This window comes from Clupea harengus, chromosome 15 (genome assembly GCF_900700415.2).
Source record: "Clupea harengus chromosome 15, Ch_v2.0.2, whole genome shotgun sequence".
In the NCBI taxonomy this organism is placed as follows: Eukaryota; Metazoa; Chordata; class Actinopteri; order Clupeiformes; family Clupeidae; genus Clupea; species Clupea harengus.
Window position 1 is genome coordinate 16,189,479 of NC_045166.1, and position 25,475 is coordinate 16,214,953.

The 25,475-nt window shown below is 41.1% G+C and overlaps 1 protein-coding gene and 1 non-coding gene across 2 annotated transcripts; both read right to left on the reverse strand.

Annotated features, from left to right (window-relative positions):
- Positions 1 to 1,400: 1,400 nt before the first annotated feature.
- On the reverse strand, positions 1,401 to 1,509 carry LOC116223961. The gene has a single exon (XR_004165367.1). It is a non-coding gene; the product is annotated as a U6 spliceosomal RNA (small nuclear RNA).
- Positions 1,510 to 7,075: 5,566 nt separating this feature from the next.
- LOC116223894 (cartilage intermediate layer protein 1-like) lies at positions 7,076 to 11,022 on the reverse strand. Its single transcript, XM_031582176.2, has 3 exons — positions 10,805 to 11,022; positions 9,315 to 9,427; positions 7,076 to 7,257 (listed from the first exon to the last, which is right to left on the reverse strand). Exons 1-3 carry the CDS (start codon positions 10,957 to 10,959, stop codon positions 7,076 to 7,078), a joined length of 450 nt encoding a protein of 149 aa, XP_031438036.1. The 5' UTR covers positions 10,960 to 11,022.
- Positions 11,023 to 25,475: the final 14,453 nt, after the last annotated feature.

Genomic DNA, 25,475 nt, shown 5'->3' on the forward strand with positions numbered 1-25,475 from the left:
AGCACAGGGGATGGACGCCATCTTCCTCTCCTGTCAACTCCTCTCCTCTTCTTCTCTGTCTTCTGTGTGTGTACAGAGCTGAAAACTGAATGTGACTCTAGGCTCAGTATTAGTCTTCCTTCTGTGTCTGTTTCCTGTAAATGCATCTATGTATCATAGACACATTTACACCAGCAAAACAGCAACACCAAAACCACACATGCTACTAGATGTAGTTCTGAAAGCACATCCTCACCCTGTAGGATCTGTGCACTAGTCTGTGTGTGTGTTCTTTTATGTGAGGAGTAACGGCCCAAATCCTGAATCTGACTGACGGTGTTGATCTCCTGATGTCCTTTTGAGCATCTTAAACCTATTGTCTTAAAGTCTACTACGACTCCAGAACTATACTTAAATCAGAGTGTACAGTGTGTGAACATTGTGTGTGTGTGTCTCTGTTTGTGTGGTGTGGTTTGTGTACGTACATGTTGTGCCCATTTTCTTTTTTTCCAGATCCTAAGAATAAAACAGAGCTGTGCACTGAGTAAACCTCACTACCCGACATGCTAATAACAGACGCTATCACCCATGGCTTTTAGCTTGCTTGCTGGCATGGCCACCTCCCGTATCCAAGGGTTCAAGTTTGAGCCCAGCGTTTCTGTGCTTCTCACAATAGATGTCACTTTGATGACCTGTAATGGCAGTAAGGTTTAGGAGGGTGAGTTTAACAGTGGCCAGTCCTCAGTGCCTTATACTCTGACAAGTTTTAGCCTCTGACAGGCATCAGCATGTTGGGTATGTGTGAGTGTCAGACTCAGAACTCAGACTCAGAAAAACTCATATGTTATAAAAAATAAATGCACATTAGAAATCGTGACAACACACACAAACAGACGTGAGAAACAGGATCAGGTTTTGTACCACTGTCAGGATGTCACAGCTGCCTTGTCCCGTGGGCGTAAACCAGGACCCAGATGCGAAGGTACCAGCACGACAGCATCAGTCCACCATTATGTTGTCAAGTCCGTCCCCCTCGGCTGCGTCCTGCCCGTACTCATTGCCAACGTTCGTGATCCAGGTGGCCATCCCAGTGTCACCGCCTGCAAGCTTTTTGGTGACCTGCGCAACAGTCAAACTAACATTACACTGTGAAAATAACACGCTGCAGTGGATGACAAAGCTCACCTTCATGCTGGAGTCAAGCTTCAAGATGTCACCAAAGATGGATGTGACCCTGGCTTTGGTCTCGTCAAGACTTCCCTTTTTTTTAACCATTGTCAACATTTTTATACCATTGTCCCCTGGCGGCAGGCTGGTGTGTTATAGCTACAAATGGTCAAAGGTGCCCTCTGGCGGCTTGTCAGTGTACTACAACCACGAAGAACGTGTTTTCAAAGGAAAATAAAATAAATGAAACCGGCAAAATTTGGAAACGCTTCACGAGTTTGCGTGTCATCCTTGCGACAGGGGCCATGCTAATCTTCTCTGTATCGATTCCAATTTTAGTATATGTACTGCCGAAGCGAGTACAAATTGTGCAACTGTTCGAGATTATTTTATAACCGCACTCTGACCTGATAACATAGCCACTGGTGTATTATTTTGACGCACTGTTCTCTGTCGTAAATACGCTCGAGTCAGCACATTCGTGAAACAAAAAATATATACTAAAAAGTAAATGAACACGTTAATCTAGGTAGGGATTGAATACAGCTTTTTAAATGATTGTGTACTTTAAAATGGCAAAAATACGCTCTGGAGGAGCACTGCATTGCATTATGGGTAATACACAAATAGGGCTTCCCTGTCATGTCATTGGTTCATAGCATAGACCAGCTCCACCGTCCAGGCTGGAAGAATGCGAGCACATCAACAAATATATTTTCAAATAACTTGTATTTCTTCAGTCATAATTCTTCCTGAAGTGTAGTAGATACAGGCGTGTACTTCCTCTGCTGAAGACGTATTACCTACGTATACAGAAGTATGTATACATACTCTTAAATGAAAAGCTGCATTTAAAGTTTGCATCTAGTTTCTCATTTAGTTGCATCTATTCTAAATACCCCGTTGCAAATATACTATATATGCACATCATTCTCCTTTGATCTAGCCTATCTTACCTTCGGTTCGGGCCGAAATTCAAAGAGAACACTGCTCCTCCATCTTCAGCTCCGCACCAATCAACCGCCAGATGGCACTCGCATTCAATTACTTTGTCATGCAGTCCTTGAAACGTACAATTTCCATGCCCATTTTTAAACTTTCTTATTCTTCAACTTAATAAGCGGGTCTTTCGTCAAGGGAACTTTTTCTTTTTGTTACCGTACATGCTAATGAGTAAATACATTTGATACATATACTTTTACTAAAATGTTTTGTTTGTTTGTATGTTTTGTTTGATCCTCTGTCTTCCTTTTTTGTTGTTGTTGTTGTATTGTTCTGATTATCTTTGCCCTATGTAAAGTGTGTTTGAGTTTCTAGAAAAGCGCTATATAAAAATAAAGTATTATTATTATTATACTTGATTCCTGCTCCACGCACATGCACCGACAGATGGCGCTCCAGGGCTGTATCTTACTCTGAAGCGATACTTGGAACATTTCTTTTTTTTGAGACCGATACAACTACTAATCAAATCATCAACTGGGGTTTCTCAAAAGTGTTGTGGTGAAATAAACAAATCAACTGTGCCAGTTAAAAGCACTTGTTTCATGTATGGGGTCATCAATACTGTATTACACAAGACAGGAATCACTTGTTTCATGTATAGGGCCATCAATACTGTTTTACACAAGACAGGTATCTTTTTCGGTTGAGGCAAATATAAGATGCCAAAGTATTCCATTCCATTTAATACACTCATAGAACTAACCTTCTTTCCTTCAGAATATTTGATTAGCAATGTCTTTGAAGTAGTTATATCATGTTTTAGGCCTGTTGTCCTGGAGGCACTCTCTACCTGGCTATCTTCTTTTCAGCCTCCATGTACATGTGGCCTAGCCCAGCCCGATGAGATGGTGATGACCAGCAGCTATAGTGATATGGATGTCAACACCACAAGACATTATGGAATGCCAGAAGACATAAATACCACAGGAAACTACGGCAGGTCAGAGGAGAACGGTGTCCAGCATAAGAGCGCTGAGCGGGGACCAAGCCACCCACCACACTGGAAACAGCATACAACAGCATGTGGATTGACACACAAATACCATAGACAAATATTCACGAGACATCTTTCCTGGGGCATACACGCTCTTTAACGTTATTTACTGGTCCATCTATTTATAAAATGGCACTCCAAAGAATTTCTCTGAATGCTTCAACATCGTCCAGGGGGTGAATATGGCTTTAACAACATCAGTCACTCTACAGTAAATGCCACCAAGGAGCAAGGCGAAATAGCACAAGAGACCTCAAAATCAAGTTGCATGATTGAAGTCAATTTAATAATGATCATCTTCATGTGAGTATGTGCTAGAAACACATGAAATGTTTTAAACAAGTTGTGAATTTTTTATATTTTCAATCTACTGTAAACTGCAACAAAGGTAAGGGAGATAATTCTGACCCAACCACAGTTACTGTACCATTTCCAGGTGTTTTAAACTCAATAATCAATAATCAACTACATTATCAAGTACATCAAGTTACAACTTGAATCACAGTATGTTTTGTCAGTGTTAGTGTAACAAGCCTTAAAGCAGCACTAAGGAGCAGTATTTTCCCTACAGACCCCCGATGGCAATGGCGGAGGCCATTCTCCATATCTATTTTTCTTCAAGCTGTTATTTTAAGGTAAATTGCTACATATTTATAAATTAGGGGGATATTGATTGAATGAAAACCAAAAGGACTGTATGCTGGTGTAATGAATAAGTGACAATCGCCACAGGTTTGTCCGGTCAGAACATGAATGATGTGGATGTCAAGTCCCAATGAAGATGAAATCACTGTATTTATTGAAACACACACTCAAGCCTTGAATGGCATGACGACATGAATGACGGTGAAGTGAAAGTAATCCGTGTAAAGGATTTTTGTCACATATGAATCCGTGTTTGACTAGCCGTGAAATGAACAACGATCTGTGGTTTCTATGGAATGACACAATGACAAATATACAAATATTAACAATTAAATAGAATAAAGATGAACCATTATATACAAGATGAATGTTATGAATCAGATGAAGATATGTTCCTTGCCGCCGTGCAGTAACGGTGAACATTCTATTTATCCATATCAACCGTAACTTGTTGGTTAACGGTAACAGATTGAAACATTACAAGACAGTGAATAATTACCACACTACATAAACGTACATATATGGTATCCACTGATATGAAACAGACTAGATAACTAACACACATATACACAAACACTCACATTCTCAGTGACGCACGGCAATGATGAAGTGTAATGGCTATGCATGCAACCTGAATTGTCCAACTGCACTCCTTGACAACGACCTCTCCAACTCCAGTTTCTTGTGCCCGACAACTTGGCCATCAGAGGGTCGGACTAATATAGTGGAGATGAAGGGGAGCCTTGAAACCGGCTTGGGGTGACCAAAAGGTCCGTAAATTTCCACTGTGCACGAGCCCCACGGAACTCTGGGATCAACCGATAGGATGACCTCTCTATGGACCCCAGGTCGCGTGAGTGGCCTGCACAGTGGGGTGCCCAGCTGGATGCAACTGGTGGCATTTTTAACAATATTGTTACTTTAATACAAAAAAATATCATACACAAAACCTTAATTTGAGAATGAAAATTGGGCATACATCTACGCAATGTTGCAAAAAAAGCCTCACAACTCGGCACATAGCTGGGCACATTTAAATATATCACAGTTCATCTGCTCTGATGTCAGGCACGCAAAGATCCATTCAAGAAATCCATTCAATGGATAGAGACATTGCCTTCCAGCAAAAAAGTCCCTGACAAGGCACCTGCTCAGCACACCACCTCCGCACATTCCTCTCAGAAAAACCCTGTGTCGTTCCAAACTGGGTACATAACGCAGCCGCGATATCACCACAAGACATTCCATTTATTCTGTTCTCTGCAATAAAACCTGCATATTCGTGCAAAGACATTTTGTTTACGTGCGTCTCATGGATGTCTGACTCCAATTTATGGCTCCAAATCAAATACACTGCCAACTACTGCTCCTGACTGACAGCTCGTTTCCAGATTTTGGTTTTCTCATTTCAAAACGAAAATCCGTTGGCCGCAAAGTACACGGACCGCCATACCTATGCACTACATTGAGAGTAGAGTACACCATCAGGTCAATGGCCACGATGAACGCCTTTCTTGTACCCGGTGCTTAAAAAATCGGAGTCGACCCGGGGTGGTACTGGCAAAGCGACCTGGATTATTACCTGTTCTTTACACTGACCGATGAAAAATAGAAATCACAAGGTCAAAATATTTGCCCTTGTTTATAGTTAGCAGCAAAACCTTGATATGATAACCTGATTTGTTAATGATAAATCTCATGGGACTTTTAGACTACAGCTATATAATAGGCAACGTTAAGGCTACAATATTAACAAATGTTAAATCCAGTGTTTCTCAGATTATATTGAGCTACCCGAACCGAGACCGAGACTGACAGGGAACACAAGAAGCGCTGTCCAGAGTTCTGAAATCCTCATTGACGTGCAAAGTTCCTTACATCCGCAGTCTAGCACGTCCAAATTGCGCAACAGTTCTCAGCCATTGGTCGACACACCCAGATTAACATATCTGCTCAGAACTTACATCAAAACACCATTTCAAGTCCAATCAAATTATGTTATTAGTTATGCAATCTTATAAATTGACCATCCTTCTCAAACTACATAGCTAGTCCTTTCTGGTCCTCACTGGCGGTGGAAGAAAGAAATTCCCCTTAAAGGAAGTGTGCTTGCTTGAGAGATGCTTGCTTGCCCAATGCTGAGGGAGTGGTCATCACAACTCATAAGCAAAAAACAAAAAAAAACAATTGGACTGGGTTTGTAAATTGAGGTACTGATGTAAGCGTGTAATTACCTTTTTTTCCTGATGCTTTGATACTGTAGCAAGCTTAGTGTGGTAGAAAGGCAACGTGAGGCCCCATAGGCTATACAGCACAGGCCCAGGAATGCCGTTTATCACCAAACACACAGAGGAGAGCTCATAACACAACGGCAACACCCCCAGAACCCCCTATCATTTTTTACTGCTAGGCTAAACTGTAAAACCTGCAGTGCTTCGCTGGTTGCCAGTTAAGATTTTTCTCATGATATCCGACAAAAATGGCAAAACTGTAGTTTCTTTTTACATCTATTGCTCCGGAGCAGAACAGTTGAGGGCAGGGCTTCAAGTCTTCAATGTTTTTTGACATTTTTTGTGAAGTTGCAACTTAACAATGAAAACAAATGTAGGATTTGAACTGCTAGTTTTATTATTTCTCTGCATACTTGTGACTTTTAAACCAGCAAGTCAGCACAATATGGGGCAACACAACAACAACAGATGTTAGATGTCGATGCTGTTACAGAAATACATCAGTTATCACTGCTAGACTACTGGGGAAAGTACACATTGAACAGTCTTACACCGTTGAGATATTATGGGATAGTATCTCCAATGGCCAAGCCAGGCTTACAAGGACACCCAAACCGGACTTTGTAGTCCAGGCAGTAATGGTTGTGGCTGTTCTTGCATACAAACCCAGTTGTCGGAGAGAAGCTATACATGGAGGAGAGGGGATAAAGATATGTGTCAGTCATCATGCTTATATACAGTGCCCGCTAAAATGCATCCTATCTTCAGTACTATATCATGATGAACTTCCATTTCTTTGTTCCCAATCATGTACTGTGATAATCTTTTTGCTCTCCTGTTTTTAGGCAAAAACAACTATCTCATTCAAATGTGTTGTCTGTTTTTCAACTCAGAGACCATTTGAAGGCCCATCTCTTCTGAGATATATTTTACTTAATACATCTATACTCACCTTCTTGCTAACATACTGCATGCAGTGTAAGTGGATATAGATGAAAGTATGTGCAAAAACAAATAGCCATAACTATAAAGAAAACTGAAAATTGCCAGTCCCTTACTGGAGGAAGTCTTGGCCAGTCACGCTGGCGGGAGTGTCTTTGTCCACAGTCTGGCTCTCAATGGCGATCGGATTGGCACAGATCTCATTAGGGTTCTCCTTCCGCAGGTTCTTCAGCAGCTCCCAGTCACCAGTAGCGGAGGGATTGTCACGATCATACCACTTTGTCCAGCACAATGCTAGTCAGCACAATAAAAAAGACAAGTCTGATTTCAAATTCAAATATTCTTCATTGACATGATTGGGATGAACATATGTTTGATGCTTAACAAACATTGTTTAATAATTATCCTTAACCTTTATTGTCCTCCAGTCCATGTGCAAAACTTTTAAGGGTTTGTGTTTCATAGTGTTAAGATGGTAAAGGTCACATGGTAGGGAAAGCACTGACTGACATAGGCCGAGCTTCAGTGATGTCACTACCTGATCTGTGGCCAATTGGTAAAAGCACAGCTGCCTTTGCATCATGGCACACAATTAGGTTAGGCCCTGCTCTGCATGTGAGCACATAAAAGGTCTGATTTGAACTGATGATTACAGTTCTTATCGGTTGGATTCAAATTAATGATTTAAAATCATATTCAGATTTGCGTTATTGGCATGGTAGGGATGAAACTATGTTCAAAACACAAATATTGTTCAGTGGAGTTATTAACAAATATCTCATATAACATGACATATAACATGTTTAGCCCATTTTATCCCATCCCAATCCCATTTTAAATCCAGTGAAAAGTTCTGCAATTCTTGCAAAAGGTTGTTGATATTTTAGCTCAACAGCCAATCAAACTACACCACTCCCTTCCAATGTCCTGGAGCAATGTGTTGATTGGCTGAAATAGTGTTTTTGTTGGTCCAATCCACTTTGTATCACATTTACATACCCAGACACTAGAGCTTGTTTTGAGGGCACACACAGAGGACCCTGAGGGAGCAATTTGCTGAATTTGACCAGGGGCGGCTTGTCCATAAGGGTGATTTGGGCGACACACTGCTTAGGAAAAAAAAAAAAAAAAACCTGATGTATAAACGCAATATCCTTGTAAGTCGCGTAAATGACGACATGTAAATTTAAATGTAATAATTTTTTTTCTGTCGGATTCCACCACTAGACCGTCTGATCTGCCTCTGTATGTCATTGTCGAATCAGGTAACAGTCATTCAGTCAGCCTAAAGTCGTGCTTCAAATGGCCCCGCCCCTTCTGGGGCGATTTGGGGCGAAATGAAAATCGCCCCAGACCTCTCCCATTGACTCCCATGTTAAATCCATTTTTTTCACAAAACAGAGCTCTCAATGCATTCTCTATGGCTTCCGGGAGGGCTCGCCCCTCCATGTCGTGTCATAAGTAATGGGCGTAAAAGCCTATACGAACGTCATACAGCCTTCGACACAGAGGCATATTCTGTCAAGATGGCTCCTGTTCAGTGCAACAACTCGAATCGCTCTTTGACACAAACTCCTTTTTAGTCGGCATACTAATGAAGATAAATTGACAACAAAACAATTAGGACTTCCTAGACCAAATGTATCCATTCAACAGGTTTCTACAAAGGGAGGGAAATCCTACATCCAAGAATTGGAACGAAAGAAAATCGCGGTTGTGAAGTGGCTAACACGGTCTGTATTTCTATATACCACTGTCACTTTTCATAGGTTTCACATTGTGTTTCACAGTTCGCTTCTTGCACTAACACTGAATAATTTTTTAGGTGATGACTTATTTTGCTTTTGTAAGCCAATACTTTCAAGATAAGTCAATACATATTGTTGGTTTTGACTTATGTTACCCCTCCTTTATGTTGTTACTGGACATATCGTGTGTCCTGTTAAGCTATGTTACATCATACAACATTTGAGACTCGTGGATAATGAAAAAGTGGGATAATTTAATGGAGCCACAAGTGGAGCCACATCAAGTTTGCTTATGAAGGCTCCTGGATGCAACTTTCTTCCATAGCTTTCCACCTGTAACTTGCTACTCTAGCTATGTAGCAAGAGGGGACACATTACTGTTGTGTGCTGCCAACAGTGGACAAAAAGGTATTGCTGTATGAGTTAATCAGCTAACTTAATGTACCTACTGAATGGGTCGCCTTAATCATTATCAAAAAAATTGCCCCCCCTGAGAACTTTTTCAGGAGCCGCCACTGAATTTGACAATAATTGTATTGGATTAGAATCGGGGACTGAACCTTTAACTGTGAGTAATAGAGAATTGTTTACAGGTTCACATACGTTTTTGGTTGCCACAGAATGGAGGGTAGCAGACAAAACGGACTTTGTAGTCCCGGCAGAAGCATTTCTTCTGATCTGCGTTCTTACAGATGAGGCCAGTGATGTGATCGTTCCTGTACCAAATATAAAAGACCATTAACATCCAACAAACTGTTACTGAGACTTTATGTATGATCTTGTAAGTGTTACTTAAAGGTCCACTGTGTAACACTGTAATTACAATAATGTGCCACCTACTGAAATTATATAATGAACTATTTAACATGTTGATATCATACCCTAGCTAATAAAGTGTTGGCCAAGTGTGTTATACCAACCTCTAGTGGACAATCGTTGCTCAGGATCCTTTAATCAATGCCATTCTACCTGTTTTAGTGTATTTGTGTAGCCTGACGATGTCATACTCATAATTCTAGTCAGAATATGAGTCTGATATCGCTCCATTGGGCTGTGATTATGGGGCGTGTTTCAACCGAACCAGGAGAAAAAATGCCTCTTCGCTCAATTGGTTACCTACAACCAATCAGAACAACGTAGTATGTGACCAGGGGCAGCTGATACATTACACTTTTACCGGATTCCGTAGGAAGGAAGGCAAAAACATCTTTTCGATTGACAAATGCCTTAATCGCGTTTCTCTGTTCCTCTTTCAAAATGAATGCACTGTAAATGGACTCGAATCTATACATTTCAGCTCTCCAGCGGCAGCCATGTTTGTTGAAAACGAATTCAACTCGTGTGTTGGTGACGTGGTTGGTTACGTTACTGTTGATCATCTGTCCATCATCGTATAAAGCCCGCCTTAACAATTTGATTGGTACGGCCGATATCGAGCCGCAGATAATTTCTCCTCAATGGAGTAATGCCAGACCGAACTTCCCAACCCAAAAAATTGTGGGCGGGGCTAAGTTCGTCTGGCATCCAGGCTAGTATTTGTGTGCTTCATGGTGCGAGGTCAGTAAAACACACAAGACTAAAGCTGAGAAGTGGTCCACCTCAGTGAGGTCCTTGTCTTGACCAAGCATTCAAAAACGCTTCATTTTGACTTGTTGCATTTGGTGAGAAGACAGAGATCTCTCTACCTCCAATGCTTGTCCCAGTTGCTAAAAGGGACCTATAAATGAAAAACTAGCCACCACTGGTCCGACAACACTGGTGCTTCAGATTCTCTGTTAGATGATTTTGGATAACACATTATTGTTTCACGCAGACTGTCAAGTGCTATAGACCCCAACAGCATAACAGCTAACAGCATGACACGTCTCAGATAGAATAAATTAATGAGCTAATGTCATAGAAATGCTAAGGTTATGGCATGTGCCCTACATTCAATTTTAATTCAATTCAATTGTATTGATGTACACAGCGCTGTTAACAATTGATATTGAGCCCAATGCCTGAACCCTGAGTTCAGTAAACCATTCCGTTTGGGGCATACTAAGAAAATGATTGTTATATTTTTGAATACATAATAGCTACTGTGCACTCACGCATAAAACACATTGCCTGCATCCGCCAGGCTGATGCCATCCACAGTTGCCACCTCGATGGCGGTGGGGTTGGGGCACATGTCCTTGGGGAAATAGTTCTTCAGGTTACTGATAGTCTCCGAGTCTCCAGTTCCCGTTGGGTTGTCACAGTCCATCCAGTTTGTCCAGCACTCTAATAGATAATAAATAGCACAATGATGCAAATGGACATAGTATATCTTGTAAATGTTTTACATACTGTGTACAGACACTCATACATAAGGTATAAAAACAAACATCTCAAATGCACACGCACACACTGTTAGAAAGACAAGTGACTGTAGCAGATTGCCCTGCATGCCTGCGCTGAGATCTGTGCTTCGCACACATTTTGTGAGTAGTTAGCTGAAGATCACCTGATGAGTCATCATATCAGCTAGTTCGCTTGATCATCTATTTTAGCGGAAGATGTTGGACTACATTTCCACTTCACTTTCCTTCAGGTGCAAGTGTGTGCGTCACTGACGAACTGGACGTTTGTGTCTTTGTTGGATGAACGTATGAACAAATTCCATACTGTAATAACGTACTATTTGTATTTCTGACTACTTCAAATGCATTTGAGGCTAACTGTTAATGGTGTGCACTCGGTATGTAAAACCTGTTTAAAATGTGTCAACTTCCTTTTATTATTTACAACCTGAGCAAGAGGATTCCATTTCAAACGCCATGTTGCACATTAAGGGCATTAGAATGGTAGCACCGTTATATTATTCCTGACTACGAAAAATGGTACTGTTTGGTAGTATCTGTATTGTGTTACAGCATTTTATCTGTACATATTAAGCATTTGTGTTATATATGCAAACCAATGTATAATTTCTCATTTATTTCCTTTCCGCTAGACCACAAACATACAAATCGCCTCTGTATTATGCTCGCTACGCCTGATATGAACCCTCAGCATTACTGTGCTGCCTGAATCCTTAAAGTAAACGCCATTCTGACTCCAGAGGTGTTCTCACCGACACACCAGGCGACACAAAAATACCCGGACCTCACCTTTACAGTCCTTTTTGTTCAGTTATTTTTTTTTTTACACACACACACACAAACACACCGATATTCTGAATGCGTAAGCACTTACTGATGTTTTCCTTGCATGCAGTGCTGTTGCAGATGGCTGTTAAGAGAAAAATAGATTCATGTCAGTACAAACTTATTTGAATTTAAACCATACAATGAGCTGCGTTGCAAAACATGGAAGGAAGCTTATGGTGTTCTCTATGCTTTTATTTGAAGTATGTTATGTATTTGAGTCACCCATTCCATAAGTAAAGGGGCAGTCATGAAATTACTAAATATCCAAATGTGAAATTAAAGTGTAAAATCAACACAGTATGTCAATATCAGCATGACTCCACTGCAGACCAACTTGCTTCCAGGCATAGATCACACCATGGCAGTGCACACATACGTACGCTCAAGCGGAACTGGTGTTGTTGCCAAAGAAACAGCAGCCAAAGCACACACCACCTGGAACCAAACAAAAGGAACATCACCTGAGGTTGAACACACCACTCAGTGTGGGACATCAGCAGTTTCCCAAAAACAAGACAGTGTTTTCTTCACCAATACCTGGTCAGATAACAAGGAGTCTGTTTGACCTGCTGTGTTCAAATTGATAAGTTTTGGGATGGTGAGCTGTATTCAGATTATTTTTATAATGCACAGCAGGAAAATGTTGACACAGCAGTGAGAAATGCTCTATATTTTCAAACCAAAACCCCATTTAGTAAAGTAAGCTAAATCAAATTCAGAATACGCTCTCTGTGCCTTAAACAGTGCTCTTACTTGATTGGTGTAAAGAACAAAAAAAGAGCTGGCATTAAAATAAATACATTTCTACAGATGTAATGCCAGGAAAACGGAAGAAGGAATCGCATACCAGCAGGATCATGGTGAAAGGCCTATTCCAGACTTTCCCTGGATAGGGACAATGTTTAGGATGTTAAGAGTTGCAAATCTGTGACTCTGACTTTTCCATTATGTGGAACACATATATACCTGGATTATATACATGATATTTGAAAACAAAAACACAACTAATAGCAGTAAAACAAAACCACTATATGATATTTCTCTTGTTATATAATAAATATACCAGTAAATGTAGAGTAACTTAATATTAGAGTATAACTATGCTTTGACCCTGCACTCACTTACATACCTTTAATTCATAGTTCATGCAGTATATGCTGTCCTCACTTACCTGTTTTTGTCTCAAAAAAGTTTTATGCACAGGCACTACCCAAGACATTCGTGATGACGTGATCCTAAGTTCTGTGAAATAGTCTAGCTCATGGTCTTTTTATATGTTGCAGACAAACCCACATACACACACACAAACATACCTACACACCAAAGTCTATTCCTGATTGGGTGCTTGCTACAGGGAAATTGTGAGACCTCCCCAATTGTCTGCAAGGCACTGCCTGTACATTTCTGAATAGGCTGGATATCATACTTCAGGGTTTTCCTCTTTTGCAAGGATTGTTCACAAAGGAATGTCTGTAAGACTAAACAAATCCAAGTCAAAACAGATGCATAGGCTCAGGGCCGGCCCTGGCTCATTTGGCGCTCTAGGCAAGCTTCACTCCTGGTGTGAACACCACTATTTTCTGTGTTCATAAATGGTTCAGACTGTATTTATTAAGCACTTTACAGGTAAATGACTCACAGATTAACCCTTTCACAGATTAGTATAATTCACACACATGGCAGAGGCTACCGTGCAAGGCACCAACCTGCACAAAGGGAGCTGATGGGGATTCAGTGTTGTGCTTAGGGAGACTTTGTCACATGGAAGAGTACTAGCATTCTTCTGTTTGAACGATTCCTCTACCTCGCGAACCACTGTCTTGACTGGCAAACAAAGAGCCAGTGGCAGAGTGATTGGTTTTCCTGTTCTGAATGAGCTGCATGAGTATGAGGGATTAATATGTGAACTCAAGGATTTGCATCTAACCTCTTGTGAAGGACCGAGGCGGTCACCCCATGCTTTTGGGATGTTGGCACCGAAACTAGGCAACATTCTAGGCCACGTTCTAGGCACAAACTAGACACCGAAACTGGACAACATTCTAGCCCACATTCTAGGCACACAGTGTTCACACATCTAAACACCATTAACACTTCACCTCACAACAGGTAAGTGTTTTCTCATGAATCTTCAAGAGTCCAATGCTTCTCCCTGGCTACGATTGAGGCATCCTTTAAATAGCCTGCCACCTGGGCTTAATTGGGCCAATCAAGGCAATTGGACCCAACCATGGTAGTGGGAGAAGTCCAAGTCTCTCCTGCTCTTGTAGGGAAATATGAGTCCACCTCCATTTTGGTGCCAAGGTGAGAAGGGGGGATTTTAAATTCTCACACCTCTTTACATGGACAGGAAAGCAAAAGGAAGACATTTTGGCACATTAATGGGATATTTAGTCATTGACGACAACAAACGTAGGTGCAATGTGCATCATTTAGTCTTTGAAATGAGTGCATCAGCCTCCGGAGGTGGGGGTTGTGTGTTCAAGTCCCATCTGGGTTGGAAAGTTATGCAAATCTTGATGTGGTTACACAAAAGGTTTGTCTCAGATGCTGTTGTGGATAATATACCCAAGTCCCCCATGCAAAAGCTGACCTTCAAACAGCATTACTGAAGACAGCAGTAGCATGGGTAAGTGATACAACAGGCTTTGATGGCATGTTTAAGTCTCTCCCAGTTAACCTGTCCACAAACTGCAGTGCTTGAACTGACTTATGCAATCTACTAGACTACTACACTGTCTGAGTTGCCAAACCGTCTCTCTGTGTTCAGTTCTTGTGACGAAAACTGTGATTTTATAAGCATATCAGTGTGTGGGTGTGTTTTTATGAGTGTATCAGTGTGAGTGTGTGTATTTGTGTGTTCAGTGTGAGTGTGTGTATTTGTGTCAGTGTGAGTGTGTGTTTTTGAGTGTGTCAGTGTGAGTGTGTGTATTTGTGTGTCTCAGCTGCTGAGTCATCCATCATTACCTCACTGAATTACATCAGAAGATACGCTTCATTGAAGAAAAGTAAAACATTTTTTTTAAATCACTCCTTTTCAAAATCTATTGACAATCTCAGCTGTCCTTCTGTCGGCGCTCTGCTCTCATAGAAATGCATATGAAACAGAAGTTTAATGTTTAAAAAATGATGTATGATGTACATCAAAATTAAAAAACTTTAGTCATGGAGGATTAGGCCATACAAAATCCCTCCTTTTCCTCTCTCCTTTTCCCTTGTCTCTTTTTTCCTCTCTTTTCTTTCCCCCCCTTCTTCCCCCCTTTTTGCTTTCTCGATCTGTGCGCGGTTGCGGTATTTAGTTTTGAGCGCAGTCAGTCTTGAAAAGCCTGCCTCGCACAAATATGTCGACGTGAAAAGGAGGAGCATTTTTAAGGCTATGTCGCAAAGCTGATCATTGCTACCCAGAATGACGAAAGAGGGGAGCTGCTTAAGTCTACTGTCACTCTTCAGCTGCTCTTTCATGTCTATTGACAGCTCGTCTGCTGAGCAGAGAAATGGATCCCGAACTCAGGCGAATGAACGGTAGTCCTCTTTGAAATAGGACTTAAACTGATTTCTGATATTCGGCGTGATACAGTGTCATTTGACATACAGTGCCCTCCGCAATTATTGGCACCCCTAGTGAATATGAGCAAAACAGGCTATAAAAAAATATGTCTTTGCTGTTTATCCTCTTGGTCTTTCACTCAAAATATTCACAAAAATCTTACCTTTTCATTGAAGTAAAATTATTGAAAGAAAAAAAAACTGTTGAGATTAAATAAATATTTTTCCCCAAAACATGTGTGCCACAATTATTGGCACCCCTAGAAAAATCTTATAATCAAAATCTAACTGAAGTATATTTCCAGTCATGTTTTACATTTTTAAGTTCACCTGTTTGATAAGGAACTCTTAAGAGGTCAACCATGACTTCCTGTTCCACTGGCGTACAAATACGAGGTGGCACAGGCCAAATTACATTAGTCATTCATCACTATGGGAAAGACCCAAGAACAACAGTGACGATGTGCGACAAAAAGTTGTTGAGCTGCACAAATCAAGACATGGACACAAGAAAATCTCTAAACAGTTGAAAATACCCATTTCCACTATCATGCAAATAATTAGGAAGTTTAAAGCGACAGGAGATGTTAAGAATCAGCCTGGAAGAATACGTGTCTGTACATTGACCCCACGCACCGTGAGGAGGATGGTTCGAATGGCAAAAGAATCTCCAAGGATCACAGCTGGAGAATTATAGAGGTTAGTTGAGTCTTGGGGTCAGAAAGTCTCCAAAACTACCATCAGACGCCACCTACATCACCACAAGTTGTTTTGGAGGGTTGCCAGAAAAAAGCCTCTGCTGTCAATCAACAACAAACTAAAGCGCCTACAGTTTGCCAAATGGAAGTCAGACTTTCAATGGGGCCGAGTTATATGGTCAGATGAGACCAAAATAAAGCTTTTTGGCAACAAACATCAAAGGTGGGTTTGGCGTAGACAGAAAGATAGCCATACAGAAAAGCACCTTATACCTAATGTGAAGTATGGTGGCGGATCTTTGATGTTGTGGGGCTGTTTTTCTTCCAAAGGCCCTGGACATCTTATTAGGATACAAGGTGTCATGGACTCCATCAAATACCAGCAGATATTAAATGAAAACCTAACAGCCCCCTCCAGTAAGCTTAAAATGGGCCGTGGTTGGACCTTCCAGCAGGACAATGATCCGAAGCACACCTCAAAATCAACACAAAATTGGTTCACCGACTGCAGAATAAAGGTTTTGCCATGGCCATCACAGTCCCCCGACCTAAACCCCATAGAAAATCTGTGGGATGAGCTGAAGCCGAGTCTACAAACGTTGACCTCAGAATCTGAAGGATCTGGAGAGATACTGCATGTAGGAATGGTCTCAGATCCCATGCCATGTGTTCACCAACCTCATCACGCATTATAGGAGAAAACTCAGAGCTGTTATCTTGGCAAAGGGAGGCTGCACAAAACATTAAATTAAGGGGTGCCAATAATTGAGGCACACATGCTTTGGGGGAAAATATTTATTTAATGTCAACTGTTTTTTTTCTTTCAATAATTTTACTTCAATGAAAAGGTAAGATTTTTGTGAATATTTTGAGTGAAAGACCAAGAGGATAAACAGCAAAGACATATTTTTTCATAGCCTGTTTTGCTCATATTCACTAGGGGTGCCAATAATTGTGGAGGGCACTGTAGGTATTGCGCTGAGTTTAGCAGCTGCACGCTCTCCTATCATTATTCTACACGTCTTGCGCGGCCGGCAAAATCAGTGTTTCGGCAATTGTATGGGGTTTGCCAAGCTTAGCAATTCTATGAGCAACTACATAAGATGCCTCCAGACACTGCTTGGAGATGGTGATTTGTTGTTGCTGGAGGCCATCACGTTTATGTTTAAAGAAGTCCACAGGCTTCTCTTTCTGACTTTTACGAATCAGAAACTTGTCCATAGTTGTGTTTGTTTGCTGATACAGTGTGTGTGAAGTTAATACAGTTCTAATTTCAACGTTGTGTTCTTGTGAGTGTGTTTGTATGTGTGGCTGTGAACGAATTGCACACGAATAATGGATAAGGCTGTGCTAGGCAATGGTTCCTAACAAAACGAACTGTACACAACGTAGACAGGGACAGCACAAAATAGTATTTAAGTGCTGGTGTTTTATTTGTTGCAACACGGTGGATGATCAAAAACTGTAAAGGTAGGTGTTAAGAGAAAAGGGCTAGCTGCAGTTGGAAGAAGGTAGCTAGCTCTCGGGCTAGCTCCCGGGTCTACGAGCTTTTAAAAAAGACTGTGGAGCAAATTACTCCTTAGAATAGGCTACGAATAGACCTACTGCAAGTGCAGTAAGGTATTACTAAGGAAGGAGTGAGTCTTTAAAAAGGCTGTTTATAAAGCAATGAATATCTGAATGATAGAGGAAACAAGAGAAATCGAACAAACTCTGCAGAGTGTCATCTCAGGGTGAGCGCTTACCATGCCTGCATTTTTTTTTAATTCTCGGAAGCGTAGGTGCAACTCGCGTTCAAATGATAAGTCTCCGTTTTGATTGGTGGATCAGGAGCAAAACAGTATTTGATTTGTTTGGGTCAGTCCAGCCCCTTGCATTTCGCCTCTGAGGGAGCTTTCACTAACCAGTGACAGGTCGGCGGTCGTTTTTTTTTTCTCTGTCTGTGACATCGCGCCCCCCCTGGAGAGTGTTCGCGCCCCCCACTTTGAGAACCACTGTCTTAAGGTAATGATAAGCACACTCTCTATATCTCTCTGCAGCACTCACTGGCTAGTGGAAGCTTATTTTTATTTCACTAATAATCTTTCAGAATTATTTTTCAGTGGGAATAGGTTGAGACAATAGGTTGACAGCAAATATCTTGAACTGCCTTTCCAGTCCTTCCACCTTGTTGAAAATCCCATATCAATACAGTCCATTTTTTAACAGTTTACTGGGTGTAATTATCTAGATTGCCAATGTAGTGGTTATTGGTTATTGGTTATTTCTGCTTGGACATTATGTTAAGCTTAACTGTTTTGAAGACATAAAATGGGTAGAGAAATCATTAACCGAGAATTAACCAGGTCTATCTGACATGTCCAAAAATGTGATTGTTTTGCACCAAATAATATAAGATAATATGATTTTGGTGCAAAATAATAATACTATATTATTTATAAAAATAATAAACCAACATTTCATAGGATGGTGGTTATTTGATTCTGGATCACGTTTTTCTCAAAAGTCAGATAAACTTTTAATTCTCGGTTGACAAAATGTTTTCCAGCATTCTCACTGTGGCCCCAAAATCATTAAAAAGAGGTATTTTGGAGGAATGTCTTCTATCGTTTTGGCAAGTAACTGTATAATAAGCCAGAATTGTATCGAGAAAACATGGGTGCTGAACACACACAACTGCTGCTGCACACAGAAGTGCCCTGGCTCTCTCGAGGGAGAATACTCAACCGGCTGTTGGAATTACGATCTGAAGTACACACCTTTCTGATTGAGCACAGATCTCCCCATGCTTCCTTGTTCCAGGACACAGACTGGCTTGCAAAGATGTGCTATCTGGCAGATATATTCAGCAAACTGAACGAACTGAATATGTCTCTGCAGGGAAAGGGCGACAGCATTTTAAACCTGTGTGACAAGGTGGGTGGCTTCCTGAAGAAAGCAGAGCTGTGGAGAAGAGCCTCTGCACAGGGGGATTTCACCTGCTTTCCTCAGGTGGATGATTTTCTCTCTAGTGAGGATGTGGACAGAGCTCCAGTCAAGTTGGTTATCGTGGCCTGGGACATTTGACCAACTTGATTCAAAATTTTCATTCCTACTTTCCTGACATGGAGGATAAAGCTACACAGTTGGATTGAGTGAGAAACCCATTTCTCTTGTCCGAAGCAAATGGAAGCAAGCTACCTGTCACTAATCAGGAAACACTCCTGGAAGTGTCATCTGACCGTGGCCTCCAGATGAAGTTTGCCACATCAACACTGATGAAGCAGGAGCACCCTGACCTGGGACAGAAAGCTTTGGAGCAGCTACTACCCTTTGCCTCCACATATTTATGTGAGGCCTCTTTCTCTGCAATGACTGTGATCAAAACAAAGCAGAGAAACAGACTGTGCCTGGAGAAGAGCTTGATCACAGCAGTTGCCTCCCTGCCACCAAGACTGACAAAGATTCTCAGTGAAGCACAAGTACAAGTTTCTCACTAAAATGTAATTGCAAAAGCACTCAGTTCAATGCAACAATGTTCAATGTTCAATCTTCAGTGTTGACAGTTTAATAAATCAGACAATGATGGTATAGCGCTGTGTATTACATTTTTTTTTTTTCAATCAAAAATGATTTGCGCTGGTTAGGGGGTACTTGGCTGAAAAAATATTTCACAGGGGGTACAAAACTGAAAAAAGGTTGAGAACCACTGCTTTAGGTGATCATCATGGGCATAGATGAAGAGGCCATCTGTGACTCTTCCTCCTTTAAATGATCTTCATCAAGGGCATAGCTGAAGAGGCCATCTGTTAGGATAGGATAGGTCACATGGTAGGGAAAGCGCTGACTTACATGCAGAGTTTCAGTGATGTGATCTCAGTACCTGTGGCTAATTGCTAAATGCACACCTGACCTGCCGTCACGGCACACAATTAGGTTAGGCCCTCTGGGGGAGCAGAGACCTAGCGTCTCCCTCTTGGGTGTTTGCCACGTGTGTGCATGAGAACCCGTGGCATTTGGATAGGCGATCTGTTTGGATTTACGCCACCAACCAAACAAAACCTGAAATTCTTTGCATTATAAAGTTTGAGTATCGCCTCCAAGCATTCTTCACACCTAATTGGATTCTGTTCTAATCTAATGGAAAGGACAAGCCAACAAGAAGTAATCTAGCTCCACCCATTCTGTTACCGAGCAGGAGTATGATTGAAAAAAGAGTAACATTTGGAATTGTCCTGGGAGAGAAATCAAGGATATTGTAATTCTTCTGATGAAGTCCAAAAAGGTGTGGAGCATTGTTCTGCACCCGTTATTCTTGGGAATTTCACCCCAAAAAATAATTTAAAGATTTAGAATAACTGTTAGGTGAAATTCACCCTAGTTACCTCAGGACTCTGGAGCTGCATATAAGTATATTTATTAGACAAACAACAATTGCAATCGGGCTCACTCCCTGCACAAGGCTGAAAGTGAAGCCCTGATAAACACATCGCTCAAGGTTTAGATAGACAGAAGTTTAGTTTTCAGCAGGGATAACCACGTGGTGGATCTCTGACGTCCGAGGCTCCCTGAATTGCAAGGATGGCAGTTTTGCACAAGGTTGCAAGAAGCTTATCACCTCTGGTCTAAACATGCTCTTGTACATATGCAGACTAAGTGGCACCTAATATTCTAAGTTACACACAGGCAGAAACACAGAAAAGCCATGTTCCTGCTTACATAAGTACATGATTCATATAAGGTAATTAATAATACAAGGCACTTGATTATTATATTCTTAAGTCATTAACAGTGTTTGGAAATTATCTCCATCAGTCCCTCCTTTTATCCGTTTCAATGGATAATTCAAAATCACCATCAAAATCTAAATTACAATTCTTTCCTAATTCGTCAATTATCAATTTCAATGGATAACCTCAAAATCATCACTCTGAGCTTCATCATATGGATTTTCAGAACAGAGATCATTACTGAGCATCCTTCCATATCATCATAAGTCAATCATTTAAAATATCATCATATTTCTCATCACACATTTGTATACTTTGCATTTGTAGGCCAACATAGTGGGTGTCAACTGTGTGTGTGTATCAATAGCTCGCCTAGGCTTCAGATAACATTCAAACAAGGCCTCTTTGCTGTGTCCTTGAAGGCCTTCTGCAGAACACATCGGCTGTTGAATATTACTGGGCAGGAAAATGTAAACAGTCTCTTTGTGGAAAGTGTGTTTGGGCAGTCTGGTTTTCCACCACGGATGATCTTTGGCCCGGGCCCATTGCGGATATTTGACCAAGATCGGTGCCTGTTGTGATCAATATGCTTACAGTCCCAAAATGTAGAGCAGTACAGTTATTATCAAAAGTTCCACACATTGTTTCATTTTCCCCTTGTAACTCCCCATGACTTCACAGAGATAGGACCACTCCTCCCTCCCAGTCTCCACTTTTCTTCCCCACTGGACAGTGTTGTTTTCTTCACCCCCCCCCCCCCCCTGTGTAGGTTGGACTTCCTGTCACAGTGGGCCGGCCTTGAAAAACTGTAGAGGAAAATAGCTCTTATTCTCTGTCTCTTTCTAAGGCAGGCTTACTCGTTTACAATGTGTTAGATGTATCCAGGTGGCTCTCTCCGCTATCTTGACTGTGGTAGATGTTGACAGTAGCACTTGGTATGGTCTGTCCCACTTGGGCAAGTGGCAGTGTTTTCTTTTGAGGCTGTTGATTAGGACCCAATCTCCTGACCAGGGGCGGACTGGGGGGGGGAAGTGGCCTGGGAGTTACTGTCAGACCGGCCCACTCAATACACAGCGAGTTGCCCACTCAATGCATCGCACGTATCGACCAGTCGGTCACCTATTTTGAAAATTACCCACACACTTAACATTATTTTGGATAATTACAAAGAAATTACATCATATATGTTTTGTTTAATAACATTTGGATCCACCAATTTGACTGGATGGACACATGGAATAAAATGATACTGGCTATTGTAACACTCCAAGGTAGGTATAGTTTTCTAGATGAATATGCTTAACTCTGGGCTAGTATCAGATGGTTATATGTATAACTACAGAGCCTTAAGGAATGAATGTCAGCAGAGAAAGACCACACAATAAAGAAACTGGAATCAGAGGGTAGAATTAGTAGGAATCAGTGTCGGCTCCTGGAAAAAATCCTCAGGGGGGGCATATTTTTGATAATGATTAAGGCGACCCATTCAGTAGTTACATTAATCAAGACAATTGTATCAATTTGTTGTTAGCTGATTAACTCATACAGTAATACCTTTTTGTCCACTAGATGGCAGCACACAACAAAAATATTTCCCCTCTACCTACATAGCTAGTTACAGGTGGAAAGCTATGAAAGAAAGTTGCATCCAGGAGTCTTCATAAGCAAACATGATGTGGCTCCACATTAAAATATCCCACTTTTTCATTATCCACATGTCTCAAAAGTTCTATGATGTAACATAGCTTAACCAGGACACATGATATGTCCAATAACAACATAAAGAAGGGGGCAACATAAAAGTCAAAACCAACTACATTTATTGACTGATCTTGAAAGTAGTGGCTTACAAAAGCTAAATAAGTCATCACATAGAAAATAACTCAGTGTTAGTGCAAGAAGCGAACATTCACACTGTAAAACCTATGACAAGTGACAGTGGTATAGACCTCATTAGCCACTTCACAGCCTGCTAGCCACGATTTTCTTACGTTCCAATTCTTGGATGTAGCACCCTCCCCCCCTTGTAGAAACCTGTTGAATGGATACATTTGGTCTAAGAAGTCCTAAATGTTTTGTTGTCAATTTATCTTCATTAGTACGCCGACTTTCAAAGAACGAATGGAGTTGTTGCACTGAATGTTAAAAATGGATTTAACAAGAGAGTCAATGAGAGAGATCTGGGGCGATTTCCATTTTGCCCAAAAAGGAGGCGGGGTCATTTCAAGCACCACGTTTGCCTGACTGTTGGCTGATTCGACAATGACATGCAGAGGCAGATCAGACGGTCTAGTGGTAGAATCCGACAGAAAAAAACTCCTTTTCCCGTAGGCAGTGCGTCACCCCAATCGCCCTTATGGACAAGCCGCCCACTATATTATAGAAATGAACAGTACAGAACATACGATGGGGTGTGAACATCAGTGGTATCAGTAGTGTTGCATGCTGGGTGTGTGATTGTGTATGTGTGTGTGTGTGTGTGTGTAGGGGTGTCTGAGAGCGAGTGATGCAAGTGTTGAGTAGGCTAGAGCGATTGACATTTAATAACGCCTAAAACAAAGTTGGACTTACGGAAGACATTAGATGAGTAAAGAAGACACTTCAGAATAGTTTCGAAAACTAGGCACCATGAGTGTGAATACATATCGCAAGGAGTAGTATAAAAATCAGTCAGTGAAATCAGATCGCTTTTGGAAATAGATTCAATAATATGTGTTCTGTGTAGCATAGAATAACGTAGGTGCCGGCGATGTTAGAGGGAAGGGCCGTTTGGTGAGCGGAGTGGGCCGGTATTTTGGACCATCCCAACCCCGTCGGCCCACCGGGGATTCCCCCGGTATCCCCGATGGCCAGTCCGCCCCTGCTCCTGACCTAACCTTGGTTTCAGCCTCACAGGTTCCTGTGAAGCAGAGAGTTTTGAGAGCATTTTGCTAATTCACATTTTTGCCATATTCTGCAAATGTATATTCAATCTCTTTGTCTGTTTCAGCAAATGGTTTTAGAGTTTAGGCAGTGTAGATTCTTCCATACTTCATTTCAAACAGTGATAACAACATGCATGCTTAATTTCACTAATTTCACTCTTGGATTCTCAATTTTCTTTTAATAGTTTGGATTTAACTCAATAAAATCAATAATGAATGATTAAACATCTTTCTCATCAAATATAAATAAGAAGTAAAAATATATGCTTACTATCCCCACTTATTGAGGCATGTTTTCACCATGGCTCAATATTGCAGCATATCTTTTGGTATTGTGAGATCTAATTCTTCAATTGTGTACGTGTCAGGTGTCAGATGGTTGTTGTAATGCGGCCTGGTTAGTGGCCTTGTCTGCTTTGTGGTTTCCCAATGAAACCGGGTCTTTTGCATGTGTGTGCGCAATCAGGGCAATTAGTTCCGCTGCTTGTGCAGAATAGTGTGGAAGTAGTGGCTGTGCGTTCAAGGTTTATTTGCTTGAACCATCAACAAACAATAGTTAAATCAGCTTCTGGACAAGGCATATCTCGTAGGTCAGCTCTGGCTGCCATTGTCTTATCTGTCTCTGCTACACAATCATGTGGATTACCATCCTCTGCCGTAAGTAAAAGTGTAGCTGGGTTAAATGTCACGCAGTGCTCAATAGTGATATGAGGCTGCGAGAGCAAAACAGTCATGCAAGATAATTGTCTGGCTGGTGACATGTAAGCATGTGGGACTTTCAGTGTAAGTGGGCTGTGTAGTACAATAGGAGCAGAGGCCTGCACCGCCAAGGCTGCAGCCACTACTGCTTGTAAATATTCAGACATTGCTTGAGCTAGTGGATCTAGCCATGTAGAAAAGTATGCCACTGGTCTCAACTTTAAGTCCCCACTTATAAATTAACACAGATGTCATATAACCTTTTTTACAGTCTACAGCTTGTACGAATGGCTTGTCGTGTCATGGATGTGCTAAGACAGCAGAACTGACCAACAGTTGTTTTATCTGTTCAAATGTCTGCTTTCCCCTGCTGACATAGGCTGAGAATAAAGTAAACTCTGAAACATTTGTGTTTCTAACGCATAGTTAGGAATCCATTATCTACAGAATTTAGTAATTCCCAGAAAATACATAATTTATTCCTTGTCTGTGGCTGAGCTGCTTTTTTTAAGATAGCTTTACTTTAGTGGACCACAGCTGCTAATTTTCTGGCCTTGTTTCTGCTAAAAATCTTAACAACGCCAGGGTATGTTGTCTACAGGTCTTCTTAGCTGGAGGAACAGCAGATTATTTTGAGCCAGCACTCAGCCCCCACCCAGCCTGTGTTAGTTCAATACATCAGTCTAGGTTAATGTAGTTAGTGTGACAGGCTTAAATTTCTCTTTAAATCTTTTTTGGGCTAAACAGTGTATATTCTATACATAATAATATTTTTTGCACACCACTTATTTGACACACCTTTGTTTAATTTATTCTTAATCTATTGTATTACCCATGTATTGTTGGAACAATTCTAATACCCAACCAACATCACATCTCTTCCTAATAAGTTTGTAGGGCATGTTTTTTAAACATAATCTTTATTTTAAATATCTCTCCCGTTTCAGACTTTGCTTTTAGATGTCTCTTTCGTCTGACAACCTTACTGTTCTGGGCATCTAATTCTCTGATTACT